At 55.7% G+C, this 14603-nt stretch overlaps 3 protein-coding genes across 3 annotated transcripts; 1 reads left to right on the forward strand and 2 right to left on the reverse strand.

Moving 5' to 3' along the window:
• Positions 1 to 923: 923 nt before the first annotated feature.
• On the reverse strand, positions 924 to 1479 carry GUITHDRAFT_156466 (hypothetical protein). The gene has a single exon (XM_005818820.1). The coding sequence runs from the start codon at positions 1324 to 1326 to the stop codon at positions 1066 to 1068; it is 261 nt and encodes an 86-aa protein (XP_005818877.1). The 5' UTR covers positions 1327 to 1479; the 3' UTR covers positions 924 to 1065.
• A 1028-nt stretch (positions 1480 to 2507) lies between these two features.
• Positions 2508 to 9034, reverse strand: GUITHDRAFT_121922 (hypothetical protein; the record flags this gene model as incomplete). The annotated part of the gene is made up of 41 exons (XM_005818821.1): positions 2508 to 2580; positions 2731 to 2788; positions 2839 to 2882; positions 2931 to 2989; positions 3156 to 3212; positions 3254 to 3294; positions 3434 to 3572; positions 3696 to 4019; positions 4093 to 4140; positions 4190 to 4310; positions 4440 to 4494; positions 4537 to 4567; positions 4636 to 4674; positions 4719 to 4769; positions 4825 to 4890; positions 4935 to 4971; positions 5025 to 5064; positions 5190 to 5250; positions 5301 to 5334; positions 5377 to 5408; positions 5475 to 5538; positions 5589 to 5650; positions 5703 to 5770; positions 5818 to 5854; positions 6116 to 6240; positions 6283 to 6379; positions 6432 to 6483; positions 6653 to 7041; positions 7329 to 7422; positions 7485 to 7522; positions 7567 to 7617; positions 7665 to 7732; positions 7787 to 7922; positions 7965 to 8031; positions 8128 to 8175; positions 8223 to 8269; positions 8331 to 8395; positions 8492 to 8553; positions 8622 to 8698; positions 8742 to 8804; positions 8855 to 9034. The coding sequence occupies 41 exons, from the start codon at positions 9032 to 9034 to the stop codon at positions 2508 to 2510; spliced, it is 3300 nt and encodes a 1099-aa protein (XP_005818878.1).
• An 870-nt stretch (positions 9035 to 9904) lies between these two features.
• On the forward strand, positions 9905 to 14381 carry GUITHDRAFT_149001 (hypothetical protein; the record flags this gene model as incomplete). The annotated part of the gene is made up of 13 exons (XM_005818822.1): positions 9905 to 10190; positions 10237 to 10280; positions 10331 to 10376; positions 10524 to 10679; positions 10726 to 10913; positions 10961 to 11049; positions 11233 to 11335; positions 11487 to 13245; positions 13355 to 13809; positions 13892 to 13963; positions 13991 to 14052; positions 14120 to 14246; positions 14289 to 14381. 13 exons carry the CDS (start codon positions 9905 to 9907, stop codon positions 14379 to 14381), a joined length of 3480 nt encoding a protein of 1159 aa, XP_005818879.1.
• Between the last annotated feature and the right edge of the window lie 222 nt (positions 14382 to 14603).

Genomic DNA, 14603 nt, shown 5'->3' on the forward strand with positions numbered 1-14603 from the left:
AACCTCAAAATGAGGGGTACTCAGACACTTGGCGTGTTTGGGCGGTGATGGGGTTCAAAATAACCTGTAATGGGGCACAACCCTTAGTGGTAGGTTTAAATCAGTTTAGTTCTACGATTCGATCTGATTTTCAGTTCAAGTTTGCAGTGGGCCGATCATCGGATCGGATCGGCCCGGCCCGAATCATCCGGTGAAGGCTTCCGAGCCTGGAGGGCGATCGGACTCGAGTCATCGGTCACAATGATGCAGCCCGGCCGAGCCCCCGGGCCCGCGCCCGCCGGGCGGTCCGGGTCGGACGGTCAGCCTGTGCACCGTCACGGACTCGGACGGTGCCTGACTCTGAGCCTCAGCGGTCACGGGTCCGGTCACTGGCTAGCCCGGCCTCAGACTCCCCGCCGAGCGCTCGGCGCACAGCCTGAGTGCGGCGCCGTGCCGGTCACCGGGTCGGACCCGCGCCTGGCCAGGCCCGCGACAGTGACAGTCACGGTCAGGGTCAAGCCTCCTCGACTCTCCTGATTGTCCTCGTACTGATTTTTAACTTAACTTTGAGTAAAGGCCCGCGTACTGGGTCACCGTGACTGCCCGGCGGCCCGGCCCGGGGGGGGCGGGCGGGCGGGCCGCCCACCGGATGCCACTGACCGGCGAGAGTCACTGTCCGTCACGGACTCACAGTCACAAAGCCTGAACTGAGTAAGTCAGTGACGGTCTACCAGTGACGGTCAGAGGCTGTCAGATAGCAGCGGGTTGCACTAGATGCTTTCAACTAACATCCCTCAAATCAGAGACAAAGCAGCTCGGGGATAGATCCACAATCCGACGAGTTCGCAATCAAACGGTCCGAGTAGAGTCGGAGGGTCGTGAACATGGCAGAGACCCCATTCGGAGTTCCCCTGAACCAAACATTGAAGTAGGAGAACAACAATGCGCAGGGAGGTCGCCTCTTCATTCTTTCTGCTTTCAAAACAAGGAGGAATCAGGCTGAGAGGCTAAAGCTCCCGTGGAGTATGTACAGCGAGATATCTACATTGCTATGGAGACAGCCGGTATCCGTATATCCGTAACGGATCACCAGACGTGGCACATGAAGTAATCATTGAAGTCTCTGACCTCGCTTGTTGTGAGGTTGTCGAGAGACTCAGATCCTGTTACAACATGAGAATTTGAACCACAGCGCTCTCTCGACTCACCTATTCTTGCAGCTTCGATGCCAGACAAGATGCCACCGCCAATGACAGATGTTACCACAGCAGCCTTGACAAGAACACGATGAAAGTTTTCATTTCCGCCCATGTGAAAGGCCCTTCGGATCGCAGCTGATGCCTTCATGATCAACTTTGTGGTTCTTCAATTGATTGACAGCACTGGTTTGTAGTGTTGAAACGGAGCAGCAGATTGGCTAGAGATCAAGAAAACACAACGAGAGGAAAGAGTTAAAGGTCGAGAAGTAGCTCAAAAGGAACGATAGCGTGGAAGAGGAGGAGAAGGAGGAGGAGAAGGAGGAGGAGGAGGAGGGAAACGAGCCTACGGTAGATGCAAGTTGTGGGCAGATAGATATAAAGATGGCTACCCTACCCATCCATTGATTACTACCCCTACCCCCATCTTTAGCTTCTCTTAACCCACCTTCATCTATTCTCCACCCACCCCTGTCGTGATGCGCCTTCATCCGTCAAGACCGGTCCACCCACCTTCACTTGGTAGTGCAGTCAGGAGAAACTGGGGGGTAGTGGATGAGAACCTAAAAACTTATAAGTCAGCACTACAACATATTTATAAAATGATGCGACCCCCTGTCGGCCCCCCTTCAGACATTTTCAAGAGTCATCCCTGAAAATCAAAATACTTCATTGAAATATTGAATTATTTCAAATAAAAATGAAAGATTTGACCTTGTTCCAATTTCTAATAGAACTTATATATTGTACAATGTTAAGATTCAGTACAAGATATAACTAAAAATAAATTATAAAACTAATTCGTACAAATTGGATAGAATCAAGTACAAGTAATAACCTTTTACGGAACTTGTTGTTTATCGTTACAATACCGTTACGATGAATGGGAGGCCCAACAGATGGCCTCACAATTATCTGTCAGCTATCAGTCACGGTGACGTCATCCAGCGGCCGGCCCCCATCCGAGTCCGAGTCCGGGCCGGGGCCGCCCGGGTGACTTGAAAGTTGAGGTCGGACTTGAACTCGCAACTTAAGTGAGCCCCGGCTAGTAGTGCGGCCTTTACTCAAAGTTAAAGTTCAGTACGAGGACAGACGGTCAGGCCCTGAGCTGAGTCGAGGAGGCCCGGCTTGACCCTGACACTGTCGCCGCACAGGCCAAACGGCGAGAAGAGAAAAGACAGTGACAGCGAGAACCAAACCTAATCCGATGATCCTGCCAACTGCTGTCCCCCAAACTTAACTGATACCTTCACTTAACTGCGCGCAGGTGAGCCCCGTGCAGCCATTTTCTAGTAACTTGGTCACCGTAACGGTGCCTAGTACTACCGTAACTTAGTAGTAACGGTTAGAGTCGTCGCGCGTCCGATCACCAACCCGAGGTCGCAGTGGCCGTGAGCCGGAGGACCTGCAAGAGAGTCACAAGCCGAGGGGCATGGAGGCGCCGGTGAGACGCGGACTCTCGGGTGACCTGCCCGACGGACTCCGTTGAGAGTCCGAGGCTCTCCTGGACATGTACGCCTCCTCCCTCAGGTTGCTCATCTCTCTCGCCGCAGACCTCTGACTGTCTTGCCCTGCTCTGCCCTGGCCGCGGGCTGTCGGGTGAAAGCTTGAAGCTGAAGAAGTAAGTGAGCTGGGGCCCGAGGAGGAAGTGAAGGAGACATACCGTACTGCTGGTCCTCTGGTTCAAGCTTGTTGGACATGACTTGGCTGTCAGCCCCGTCAGAGTCTCGGCCCCTCCCCTCCCCTTGTCTTCACATGGTGTTGCCGATGTCTTCCGGGCACACTTGCAGCGCAGGATCATAAAATGTTCCAATCTGACGCAGCAAGTCAGGAGGAGGTGAAGGTGAAGGAAGTGGAGAAAGTGAAAAGGAAGAGCAGGAGGAGAATCGTGGCGGTTGCGGTGGAGGAGAGTGGAGGAGGAAGAATGGGGGAGGCGGAGGGGAGGAAGAGGGTGAGCAGGAAGCGGCTGAGATGCCCAACATCTTCGTAGGTGGTCAGGTTATGAGGCTTGAGCTGCTCGTGGACTTCGTGGCAAAGCTGCTGACGAGTCAGACACGAGGGAGGAGAAGCTGCTGGACCTTCTCCAGCCTTCGACGAGCAGCTCCTCGAGGAAGAGGACCTGGTGTGAGTGAGCAACGAGGAGAGGAGAAGGCAAGAGGACGAGGTGGACAAGGTGATGGAGGTCGAAGACGACAACTGGGCGGAAGGAGGACAAGGACAGGGAGGATGAGGACGGGAGCAGCAGGAGGCTGGTTCACCCTGGAGGTCTCGAACGCTTGCGATGCTGCAGTTGGGGACGGCGCTCTCGTTGTAGGTCTCTTCCGGAGGCATCATCTCCTCCTCGAGCTCGACGATTCCCCAGCAAGTCCATGCTTGACCATCCGCACACCATCCCCCCTGCCCTCCAGCTCAGTAGCCAACCTCCTCCTCTCACTCGATCGTCTCGCATGCTAACTCTCCGTGGCTCAACCCTCCTCCGCCACTGCCTCCCTCTGTTGCGCTACTGACACGTAACTCCACCTGCTGCCATCGACGGCGAAGAGCGGCAAGGCAGATGTCGACGAATTCTTGGCGGATCTTGAGAAGCGAGTCAAGACGAACACAACAGGAGGTCGACCAACATCCAGCCTTGATGCGAGCAGCTCCCGCAGAGGATAAAAATCTATCCATCCTCCTGCTGACAACCGACCAACCTGCAGTTGCATTACTGTCCGATAGGTCCGCAGCAGCAGCAGCAGCAGCAGCAGCAGCAGCAGCAGCAGCAGCAGCAGCACTGGTGATCCTCACCAGACTTGCTAGCACAACGATGGTTCTTGGAAAGCGAGATCGAAGGTTGTCAATGCCCTGAACGTTTCCGTCACAAGATTGTCTGACGGCGAGGAGGGGGAGGCAGGAATTAACGAGGGTGCCGGCAGACCTGTAGAGTTGCTGTGGTTGCTAGAGCGATGACACTTGGGCTCACTAGCTGGAGACGAGAGGGTCACTAGGTCGACTCCTCCCTCCTCCTCAGTTACCCTCCTCTCGGCCATCTCCTCGATCAGATTCATCAAGGCTTCCTCCTCCGCCAACAGCTCGCAACTTCTGTTGCCCTTCCCCATACCCCAGGTCATCCCACACACTGCCGGCCCATCCATACTGGCAAAGAAGGCGATCTGGTCATCCTCCTCCTCCTCCTCCTCCCCCCCCCCCCCTTCCGTCTCTCCCACTCTCTCTCCGCCCTCCTGCTGCTGGCAATGTTCCTCAAGTTCCCTTCCTTCGATCGACCCGACAGCCACCAGCAGCCTCATCGTCTTCCTCAGCACGCGATGTGCCAGCGGACCTGCGCGAAGGTGAGGAGGAGGAAGTTCGAGGATCGCGCGACCAGCTGAGACTGTCGATATCGCACATGTGCCCTGAGAGAAAGAAGAGCGTCAGAAAGACAGAAACAGCGACAGAGAACAGGGAACAGGTCAGGGCCCACCAGAAGATGTTGTGTGATGATGTTCTTCGCCCTCATCTCCTGCTCATGCGTGAGAGATCGCATTCTCTCTCCTCTCCAATCACCATGTTGCTCTCAGCTTCCTCCAACTTCTCACGTTGAACTGCCTCCATCACCTGTGACCCGACGTCTCAACCGCAAGTCGCCTCGACTTGTTCTCATCTCCGTCACCTCAGGGCAGACTGTCTGCAAGTAGTTGCGATGTTGCTCAACCGCCTCTGAGTCCGGCAGGAGAGTCTGGGGGAGAGTGAGACGAGACGAGCGACTGCGAGCAGGTCCACCTCGAGGAGTAGGAAGAGCTCCGCGGCCTCGTGATACCTGCCGCCTGCTCGTCAGCTCCTCTCGTTCCTCCCCTTGCTTCCTGCCCTCACCTCTCTCGCCCCGGGAATCTCGATAAGATTGACATAAGATCTGCGACAAGGTCATCGACACAGCAGGGCAGGCAGACAGGCAGGCAGGCAGGCAGGCAGGCAGGCAGGCAGGCAGGCAGGCAGGCAGGCAGGCAGGCAGGCAGGCAGGCAGGCTTGTCCTCCCACCTGTCAGCCCCGTGCGCCTGATCTCCTCTGGGAGGTCGTCGAGCATCAGCAGCTCCCTCAACTGAACGACAAGAGGAGTCAACGAGGAGCGACAGACGAGGCATGCCCCACCTTCTCCTCTGCTTTCACAAAGTCCTTCGATCCCCTGCAAAATCTCAGTCTGCATGCTCAAATACAAGACCCTTACTTCCAGTAGACTTGTGCTATCAACAACTTCGTCTGCCAGAATCTTATTTCTCGAACCTCCTCTCCTCCCTCCCCTGCCCTCCTCTATCCTCGTCTTACCCGTGCATGTTTGGGGTCCAGCTCCTCTGCTGACTTGAGGGCAGATAGCGCTTGCTCGACGTCTCTGAACAGGAGGAGATGAGGAAAGGCGGGCGATGACGTCAGCAGTCTCACTTCTTGTGCTCCCACTGGACGAGTGCGAAGTTGAAGTAGCAGGGGACGAGAAGCGTTGGGACCTGAGAGGCTGTGAGAAAGTGGCTGCGACCTTAGAGGAGCCGATGACTTGACCTGAACTGTCTGCGCTAAGAGAAGAGCTCGAGAGGCGATGGACTCGAGCTCCTCCAGGTGCTGCCTCTCTGAACAAGCTCGTCAACCCTCGCACATCATCAGTGGCGTCTCTGACTCATCGCTGGAGAATAATGCGACGAGCTTGCAAGATCCTTTCAACATCAAAAGTCAGGATGAGAAGAGTCAAGGATCATGATCGTCGATCGACATCATCTCGATGGTCTAAAAGTATTCTTTGGCATCACTCCCATCACAACTACAACGCTCGTCAACCTCAACCTTCAAACTCATCATCTTCCACGTCTCATCTACAACAACATGCTCATCTTCCTGCCCAGTCCTTTCTTCTTCATCTTCATCGCAGCGATGAAGAAGAAGTCCTTTCTTCTTCATCCCCTCCTCATCGCCCTCACCATCTTGAGGTGCGTCAGCTCGAGCAGCACGAGCATCAGAGAGATCTGCACTTCCCGCGCCTCTGCAGGGAGGGAGCGACACTCGACCAGCTGAGTCTCCAGCATCTCAATCGCCTCCTTGAGCACTGCCGGAGCGTTAGAGGCGAGCGAGTCCGAGCGACGCTCACCTGCTTCTCCTTCCGTCTTCTTCCCCGTCAGCTTCATCAGCGTCTTTGCTCGTCCTGCCAGGCTGACGGCATTCCCCAGCCGATCCTCCGGGTCCACCTGGACGTGACAGCAGGCCTGTCAACCAGCTGGGCAAGAGCTCCCTGCTGACCTGCAGGGCGAGAGCTGACAAGTACTCGGCCGCATCGAAGTACTCATGGACGCTGCGAGCTACATGAGAGGAGAGGAAGAGAAGAATTGGAAGAGAGGAAGAACACGTGGAGGAGATCGAGTGAGGATGATGGAGTGAGGATGATCGAGTGAGGATGATCGAGTGAGGATGATTGAGTGAAGACTGGACTCATCCTTTCTCGGCTTCTCAGCTCGCTTCACCTGTGCATGTAATTCGCTGCCTCATCCAGCACGCTCCTCAGGGTCTTCTTTGAGACTCCTTTCACCCGAAAGTCCTTCCACAGCAGCTCTTCTCCTATCTTTGTGTTCATGTTGCAAAGTTGATGGTGCGGATCGTTGCGAACGTTCGACCTCGTCTTGTAAGAGTTGTTGAACCTGTCGAGGTGACGAGCCTCCAGCATTTTCACCTCCTCTTCCGTCAACTGCATGCACTTCTTCACAGCCTTGGCTGCGCTCTTACGGAGAGCCTCCTCCTCTCCGCTCGTCTTGAGAGCTTCAAAGAAATCTTTGAAAACTTCCTTCTCGTCTAGTCTATTGATCTTCTCAATGTCCTTGGCATCTTTCTTCGACTCCATGTACTCCATGTCGAGCTGCGAGACACCCACGTTCAGCTCCCTCCCTCCTCCCTCCTCTCCTCTCCTCTCCTCTCCTCTCTCCTCTTTTTCCTCCCTTCCCTCTCTCTGTTTCTCTCTCCTCTCCATCACCAGGTTCGGGGTAGCATACATGAAGGTGGCATACAAGGCTGTGGTGAGAGCATGTTCGGCAGCTTTGAACGAAAAGAGTCAGGGCAGGTCACAGGAGGAGGAAAAGTGCGACAAGACTGTGCAAAGAGGGGGAGGACGAGAGGAAGATGAGGACCTGGCAGATCTCCTTTTACGAGCCAGAGGAAGCGAAACAAGATCAGCCAGGTCTGAACGTCCATGTAGTTGATGGTGATGGCACGGAGGAGAAGCGGTTCAACAGCGAGGCATCTGAAGGCTCCCGTGACAAGCGACCAGACGGCAAGACAACCAGACACAGACAATATCCGAACCTCTCAAGGCGACGAGCTCGAGGCAGACAACTCGACGACTACAAGCAAGTCAGCACGTGCGTCTCACTCTTCCTGCCTTCACTTGTATCAGAAACTCAGAGAAGCTGACTAGAGCGAGGGTGAAGCACGGGTCCTGCGCACCTCAATCACCCTCTACCCCACCCCTCCTCCCCGTCTCACAGATTTCAGAGCCCTCCTAAAACAATCTTCTGCTCGATTCAAGTCTGGCATGAAAGCTTGTCCCGCAGCTGCACACCCAGTCACGTCTCCTCCTTCACCTCCTCTTTCCCGTCAGGTCACACTTGCGGAGAGAGGAGCTCCCTTCCAGTAGAGGATGCCAAGCAGGCAGAGAGAAGGCGCGTGCTCCGGTCGTAGCTCTAGCGCTCTCAAGAGCAGCTTCTCCGCTTCCGCTCCTTCTCCGTACGAGAAGAGAAGGATCTGCGATGACGTTGAGCGCGGTCCTCCCCCCTCCTGCCTCACCTCGCCCATCAAACTGACGATCTTGTGGTCATTAGGATCGAGTTCTAATGCTCGTTCCACCAGCCGTCTGATAAATGTTCAGACATGCGGAGGGGAAGGGAGGGGAAGGACGAGCAAGCATTGTCTAAAAGGCAGACAAAGCTTTCTTGCTTCAGACTCTTACCTGCTTTCATCGCACTGCCCATACTCAACCTTCAGCGATGCTAACAGACTGCCAGCTGCGTCAAATCTGATACTCATCCTCTTCCACAAGATCACCAAGCAGCCTGTGTGTTGTTGGGCTCTACCGACAGAGCACTTTCGAACTGCACATAAATGAGAGGAGGAGAGGAGAGGAGAGGAGAGGAGAGGAGAGGAGCAGATCACCATTGCCAATGCTTCCTCAGGTCGTCTTCGTTGCTGCAAGATGATTCCTGTTGCAATCATCGGGCCTGCCGAGACATCAGCGATAAGCGATGGGATGGGATCAAGGCTAAGAACGACGAAGAAAACAAGAGAGCGAGGGTAAAGAGAGCATGGTAATCGACCGGGATCTGCCGGATCCAAATCCATGGCCAGTTTGAAACATTGTATAGACGCCTCATCATCGCTAGATTGATTCCCACGTATCATACAAATTCAGAATCCACAATGAGCACAAACATATGGTAATTTCACCTGGACCTCCAAGACGCCATAGCCATAGACAGAAGCTCGGTCTTGTTTGTAATGTTCTCCTCCGCAAAATCTTTATCCTGCCATCGTTCGTCATGCCTCAAACCGGCAAGTGTGCGGTACCGTGATGGTATACAGCACGTCTCTCCTGTTTCGGTTCTGATGTGATTGAGGCTGGTGACCTCGCTGCACGCGCGTCACGCAAATCGTCGTCGAGCTTTTACTGACTCGCTCACCTGCCCTGGCCTTCGCTCGTACCTGCCACTTCCATGCACCTCTCCACCACGCAGACTGAGCGTAGAAGTCTGAGGTCGGTCGAAGGCGTGCACGTCGAGGCCGCGAGCTAGTGAGAACGCCAGCACAAGACATGCGGGGGCGAAGCTCCGCCTCTGCGCCGCTGAGTTGAGATGCGTCATGGCGCGTCAGGTTCCATGAGTCACCCACTGCTCAAAGAAGACGTGAGAAGAACGAGACGGTCATGGAGTTGGGAAGGAACAAGAGAAGACAGGCAGACAGGAATGAAGCGGGAGAGCCAAGCAGAGACAGAGAAGGGAGGGAGGGCACAAGGAGATGGAGAGGAGAAGGGAAAGGAGAGAAGGGGAAGCGAGTGAGGGAAGGGAAGAGAAGAGAAGGGAGACGAGGGTGATGGGGAGGAGACGGAGAGGAGGGAGGGACCTGCTGCTCTTGTCCCGGTCGCCTTGCGGTCGCATCTGCAGGCATTCGCTTGTGAGTATCCGGGAAATATTCAGGAGTATCCATAAAAGTATCCATCTGAGTATCCGTGAAAGTATCCATCTGAGTATCCGTGAAAGTATCCATCTGAGTATCCGTGAAAGTATCCATCTGAGTATCCGTGAAAGTATCCATTGGAATATCCGTGAGAGTCACTTGGTATCCGCGACTTGCGGCAGTAGAGACCAACTGGCATGAAATTGACAAGCAGGAGAGCAAGGGGAAGAGAGAAAGACAGACAGACAGACAGACAGACAGACAGACAGACAGACAGACAGACAGGCAGGCAGGCAGACAGGCAGGCAGGCAGGCAGGCAGACAGGCAGACAGGCAGACAGGCAGGCAGGCAGACTTTCAGGAGAGGGAGACGGTGTAGGTGCACACTGCCAGACTTTCAGGAGAGGGAGACGGTGTAGGTGCACACTGCTGTCAACTCTGTGCTGTGAAGTGACTCAGTGCTGAGTTGCCTCTAGTCAGGGTCCCTCACGGATCGACTTAGGGCCTCTCCCGCATGTCAGAGATTGAAGCAGCAGAGCTCTCGGGTTGAACGCAGCATGTCTTTCAACCTGTCGCAAGCCCTGTGGCTCCTTGCGCTTGGAGTTGTTGGAGTGCTGTCAGCAGCTGCCTCACTTGACCCCGAGGCGACCATCTACATCACATCCAAACAAGATGCCCCTGCCTCCTCAAGCAGCCGCAGACTCCTGAGCTCAAGCCAGATTGACTTTGTGCTCTCCCTCACCTTCGACCCGATCCTCGTGGGCTCGTACACGTCCATGAAGCTGCAGGTCACCAGCATGGTCGACATCCATCAGCTCGACAACATCGCCATCACTCTGCCGGGTCTGCTGGTTGCCTGCTGGAGCCATGGAGCCTCACTGCTATGCAGGTTTCTCCGTGGACAGCGACGTGCAGCCTGATCCCACAGCGCTGGTGACAAGGTGAGGCAGAGGAGAGGAGATGTGAGCTGATGCTTGCGATAGGGGAGGGACATTGGGGTGGACGGCTTCTTGGGAAGCGACGCAGCAAGTGATGAAGTTCACTTATGTCATGCCGACAAGCATTCCTGCCCTTCATATCACAAACCTCTCACTTCCCCTCTCTTCGGGCCTGAGGACTCCACCAGATGGTCCCTGCCCGATCATCACCTGTGACGCATCTGAGATGATGCGACAGGGATGAGCAACTTCATGGAGAACGTGAAGATCGTCTTCAACTTGCGAGATCTCAACAACTCGCTGCAAGTTTTCAAGAATTTCTCCTTCGTCAAGTTTGCGGGCATTTCGCTCTCCTTCTCCCCCTGCGGGAGACTTGCTCACAGCATTGCAGCGGGTGAGGCCCGTCACGTGCTTCACTCCTGGTCACTTTATCTTGCCAGGCTGCGCGACCCTCGACTTGAAAGTGACGATCAACCAGAAGCTGCAGAGCGATGACGTCATCTACCTCCGTCTCTTGGACTTCTCCTCCTCCTCGGGTGACATCATCAACGGCTCGGTGGTCAGCAAGCGTGCTGGGGCCCCTCTAGGACGATCGTTCTCGCCCATCAGGCGCGCGAGTTGGAGTCAGGTTGTGAGACTGAGGCTGCTGCTGCTGCTCTCGTTCACTGTTGGCAGTTGGACGGGCTGCTAATGATCCACGTGGACGAGACGATAGTGAGCAATGAGGCGATCGAAGTGTTTGTGCCTTCCACGTTCGGCCTCAGGTGATGGAGCTCGCTCCTCTCTGAGATTTCTTGTGACTCAGGCACTCACTTGTACTCGCACCTCCTCCTCCTCCTCCTCCTCCTCCTCCTCCTCTTCTACTGCTATGTTCCTTCTGCTTCTGCTTCTACTGCTGCTGCTGCTTCTGCTTGTACGTCTTCTACTTCTATGTATATACTCTGCAGGTTTCCCTTGCAAGGCGTGACGCCAGGCATGTGGCAAGCAAGGCTTGGTCTCTCTGCGTCTTGGGGAAACGTCGGGCTCTTCAACTTCGAGAGTTGCTTGCATGTGAACCCCCTCCTCCCTCCTCCCTCCTCCCTCCTCCTCCTCCTCCTCCGCCGCCCTCCTCCCTCCGCCCTCCTCCCTCCTCTTCACCCACATCCCTTCATCTCTTCGTCCATTCTTGTTTTCTTTCATGCAAGTGAAGTTGAAGACGCAGGTCCCTCGGTCGGTCCTCGAGTTCTCCCGGCCGGTGCTGCGAGAGGACACGAGCGTCACGTTTGGCGTCACGTTGAGCTTCGACTTGTACCCGAGCGATGACATCATCCTTGAGCTTCCTCTGCTGCCTCAGCCGCCGCTCAACCAATCCGTCGACCTCACCGAGTACCTCTCCGTCTTCCATGGCGAGCAGAAGCTCTCCTCGACCTTCTCGGCTCTCTTCTCTCCTTCCAGCTCCCTTGCTCTCCAGGTGGAGCCCAGCAGAGTCTGTCAGGACGTCAACACCAGCAGCTTCTCGATTGTTCCCTCGGGTCTGCGGTGCTCCGGGTACGAGACGACCTGCTGCGTAACCTCCTCGTGGGTCAACGCGACTCAAGGCTCTCGGCTTACCCTGCGCTCTTCTCGCCTCCTCCCTCAGGGTTCTCCGCTTCTCTTCCTTGTCAACCGATCCTTCCTCCTCCCTCCTGCTCCCATCCCACCCAAGCTCGAGAGCTTCAGTATGGACTTCTCCTCTCAGCTATGGAGCGGACTGCGTCCTCCACCCTTCGGCCCGTCCTCGGCTGTTCCCGTCGAGGTCTTGCAGTCGGTAGGAGACGCCCCCCTCTTCCACCTGGACTTCGCTCCTCGAGTCGCCTCCTCCTCCTCCTCCCTCTTCATCCAGGTTAAAACTTCCTCGCTCCTGCTGCCAGGCGAACGTGTCCTCCTCCTCCTCTCAGGCTTTGCAACCAACAGCACATGCGAACTTGACGTCACGGCCAACGTTTCCAGCAGCGTCAAGTTGAGGACTGCGAGCTGGTCGTGCACAGACGAGACGCTCTTGTTGGAGTTTGCGGTGCCTGTTGCTGCTGGAATTCAGTTGGACGTCAACGTGAGCCGGCTTGAAGAGCTTCGCATCCCTGCCTCTGGCGTGGCGCTAAACAGCCCGGAGCTGCGCCTGAGCGTGCAAGCGATGTGCGGGGCTGTGACAGCTCGCGTCGTTCAGTGCGTTGGCGTTGGAGTGGTGGAAAAGTCGGAAGTGACTTTCACCCCCCCGGCTCGAGCTGGGGAGGTGGCAGGAGTCCAGCTGTCACTGAGCTACCAGTCACCCCTGTCACCGCAAGACGTTGTCATCTTCCGGCTCTTCGGCTTTTCTCTTGCCCCGCAAACCCCCGGCGACAACTTGACCTGCGTCAACTCGAGTCAGACAGTCGCCAGCGAGTCTGCGCGAGTCGGAGGAGAGGAGAGGAGCCTTGTCCTGCCCGGGTGGTACCTGACGATGGCGCTTTCAGAGGAAGGAACCGCTCTCCTCCTCCTCCTCAGTCCCAATTCTACCATTCCTGCTCTCGAGCTCATTCAGCTTCAAGTCCCTCTCTGTGCTGGGGTGCAGCTGCCGGGGGAGGGAGTGCTTGCAAGCACGAGGATTGAGATGATGATCGACTCGTCGGTGAGGTCAGTCAGCTGGATACCCTCCTCCTTCCCGCTCATCGGCAAGTGCGACCTGACGATGGACATTCTGTTCCCCTCCGCGGGTCAAGTCTCTCCCCTTGCCTTTCGCTTCTCTTGCTCCATGCCCATCGCACGGGGGGAAAGCCTCTCAATCCGCCTCCCGTCCTTCTTCCTCCTCAACGTCTCCAACAGTTCTCTCCTAGACTTGACCGCAAACCTGCTCGCGGGTAACTTCAGCTGGAATATCTCCTGGAGTAGCCCGACCTTGATCATTACTGCCAACCATCTTATCCCTCCCTATCAGCTCGAGTCACTTCTCCTCTCTTCATCAGCAGGTTATCTTCTTTCTACTAATATTCCCTCCTCCTCCTTCCTCCCTCCGCCCTCCTCCCTCCGCCCTCTTTCCTTCTCCCACACCCTCCTCCTCTCATTTGCCATGCCCAGGTCTTCATCTTCCGCCTCAAGGCGTGCAGGCACGTTCTCCTCTCCTCACCTTCTCCAGCGACGCACAGGCAGGCGCCATCGCTGAGACGGGAGGCTGGAGCCCTGGCCTCGGAGCTTTCCTTCTCTCCTACGTAGGGGTATCACCGGCGCGGGCAGGGAGCAACGCGGAGGTGGTGATGCTGTGGGAACTCAGTGCGGACGTGCTGGAGGGAGAGGACGTTGTGGTTGACCTGCGGGAGATGCTCGGGGGGCAGCTGGTGGGAGAGCTGAGCGTATCAAGCAAGACAGGAAGTGAAGCTCAAACGCTGCTGGCAGAGTTTGGGATGGAAAATTTGAGGAGCGATGAGAACGTGTTCTTCGACCTGCTCTACCAGAACAACATTTCCTTCTTGTCTTCCATCTCCTCCTCCTCCTCCTCCTCCTCCTTTCATGTGACAGCGGTCGATAACAATATCGTACGTCTTACCGCTCAACAACTCATCGTCGCGAACACAACTGTTCTCCTCTCCCTCTCCTCATCTTCCATCCTCCTTGCAGCCTGCGGACTTCCGACAGGTTTTGATGGATTGTTGTTCCCCGAGGACTTTAATCTTCATGACAGGTAGCAAGGTGACGATCGAGTCGAGAGCCTCGCAGGGCCTGGCAGCTCCTCATCTCTTCGCTCACATCATCGCCTTCGGCAGCTTCGCCATCGCGAGGTTTGACCTTTCCTCTCCCCTCTCCCCTCTCCCCTCTCCTCAACTTTCTAGGCTGACGAGGGTCAAGGATGCTGGTGGAGAGGAAGGAAGCGGATCCGTTTAACATGCAGAAGCTCAAGCTTGACCTCAAGACGTGCATGGACGTCGAGGTGAACGAACAGCTCGACCTTCTTCTCCCAGGCTTCCAGCAGCAGGTACACCAGCTGCCAGCTCCTCGTGCCTCACCGTCAGCTCAGGGAGTCTTCAACTTGACCAACAACTACATCTCCTTCTCTTGGGACCCTTCACAACAGAAGCTCAACGGAATCCTCAAAGTCAAGCTCATGTAATCTTCTCCTTCCTTGTCTCCATCATCCTCAACCTTCTTCCTTCTCTCCTCCCTTCCTATCCTTTTCCTTTTCATCGTCGTCGTCCTCCCCATCCCCTCTATTATTCTTACCCACCTCTTATTCATCTCTCATCTCTCCCTCCTCTCCCTCGCCTCGTCCTCCGCTCACTGACTCCACTTCTCACGCCTTCTAGCTCCCACCCTCCCCCCTCCTCCCTCCCCC

The sequence above is a fragment of the Guillardia theta genome, assembly GCF_000315625.1.
Source record: "Guillardia theta CCMP2712 unplaced genomic scaffold GUITHscaffold_265, whole genome shotgun sequence".
Lineage (NCBI taxonomy): Eukaryota > Cryptophyceae > Pyrenomonadales > Geminigeraceae > Guillardia > Guillardia theta.

What these genes read in the sequence shown, in the direction of transcription:
- GUITHDRAFT_156466 (XM_005818820.1), bottom strand. Translation starts at nt 1,326, where the DNA reads ATGAAGGCATCAGCTGCGATCCGAAGGGCCTTTCACATGGGCGGAAAT.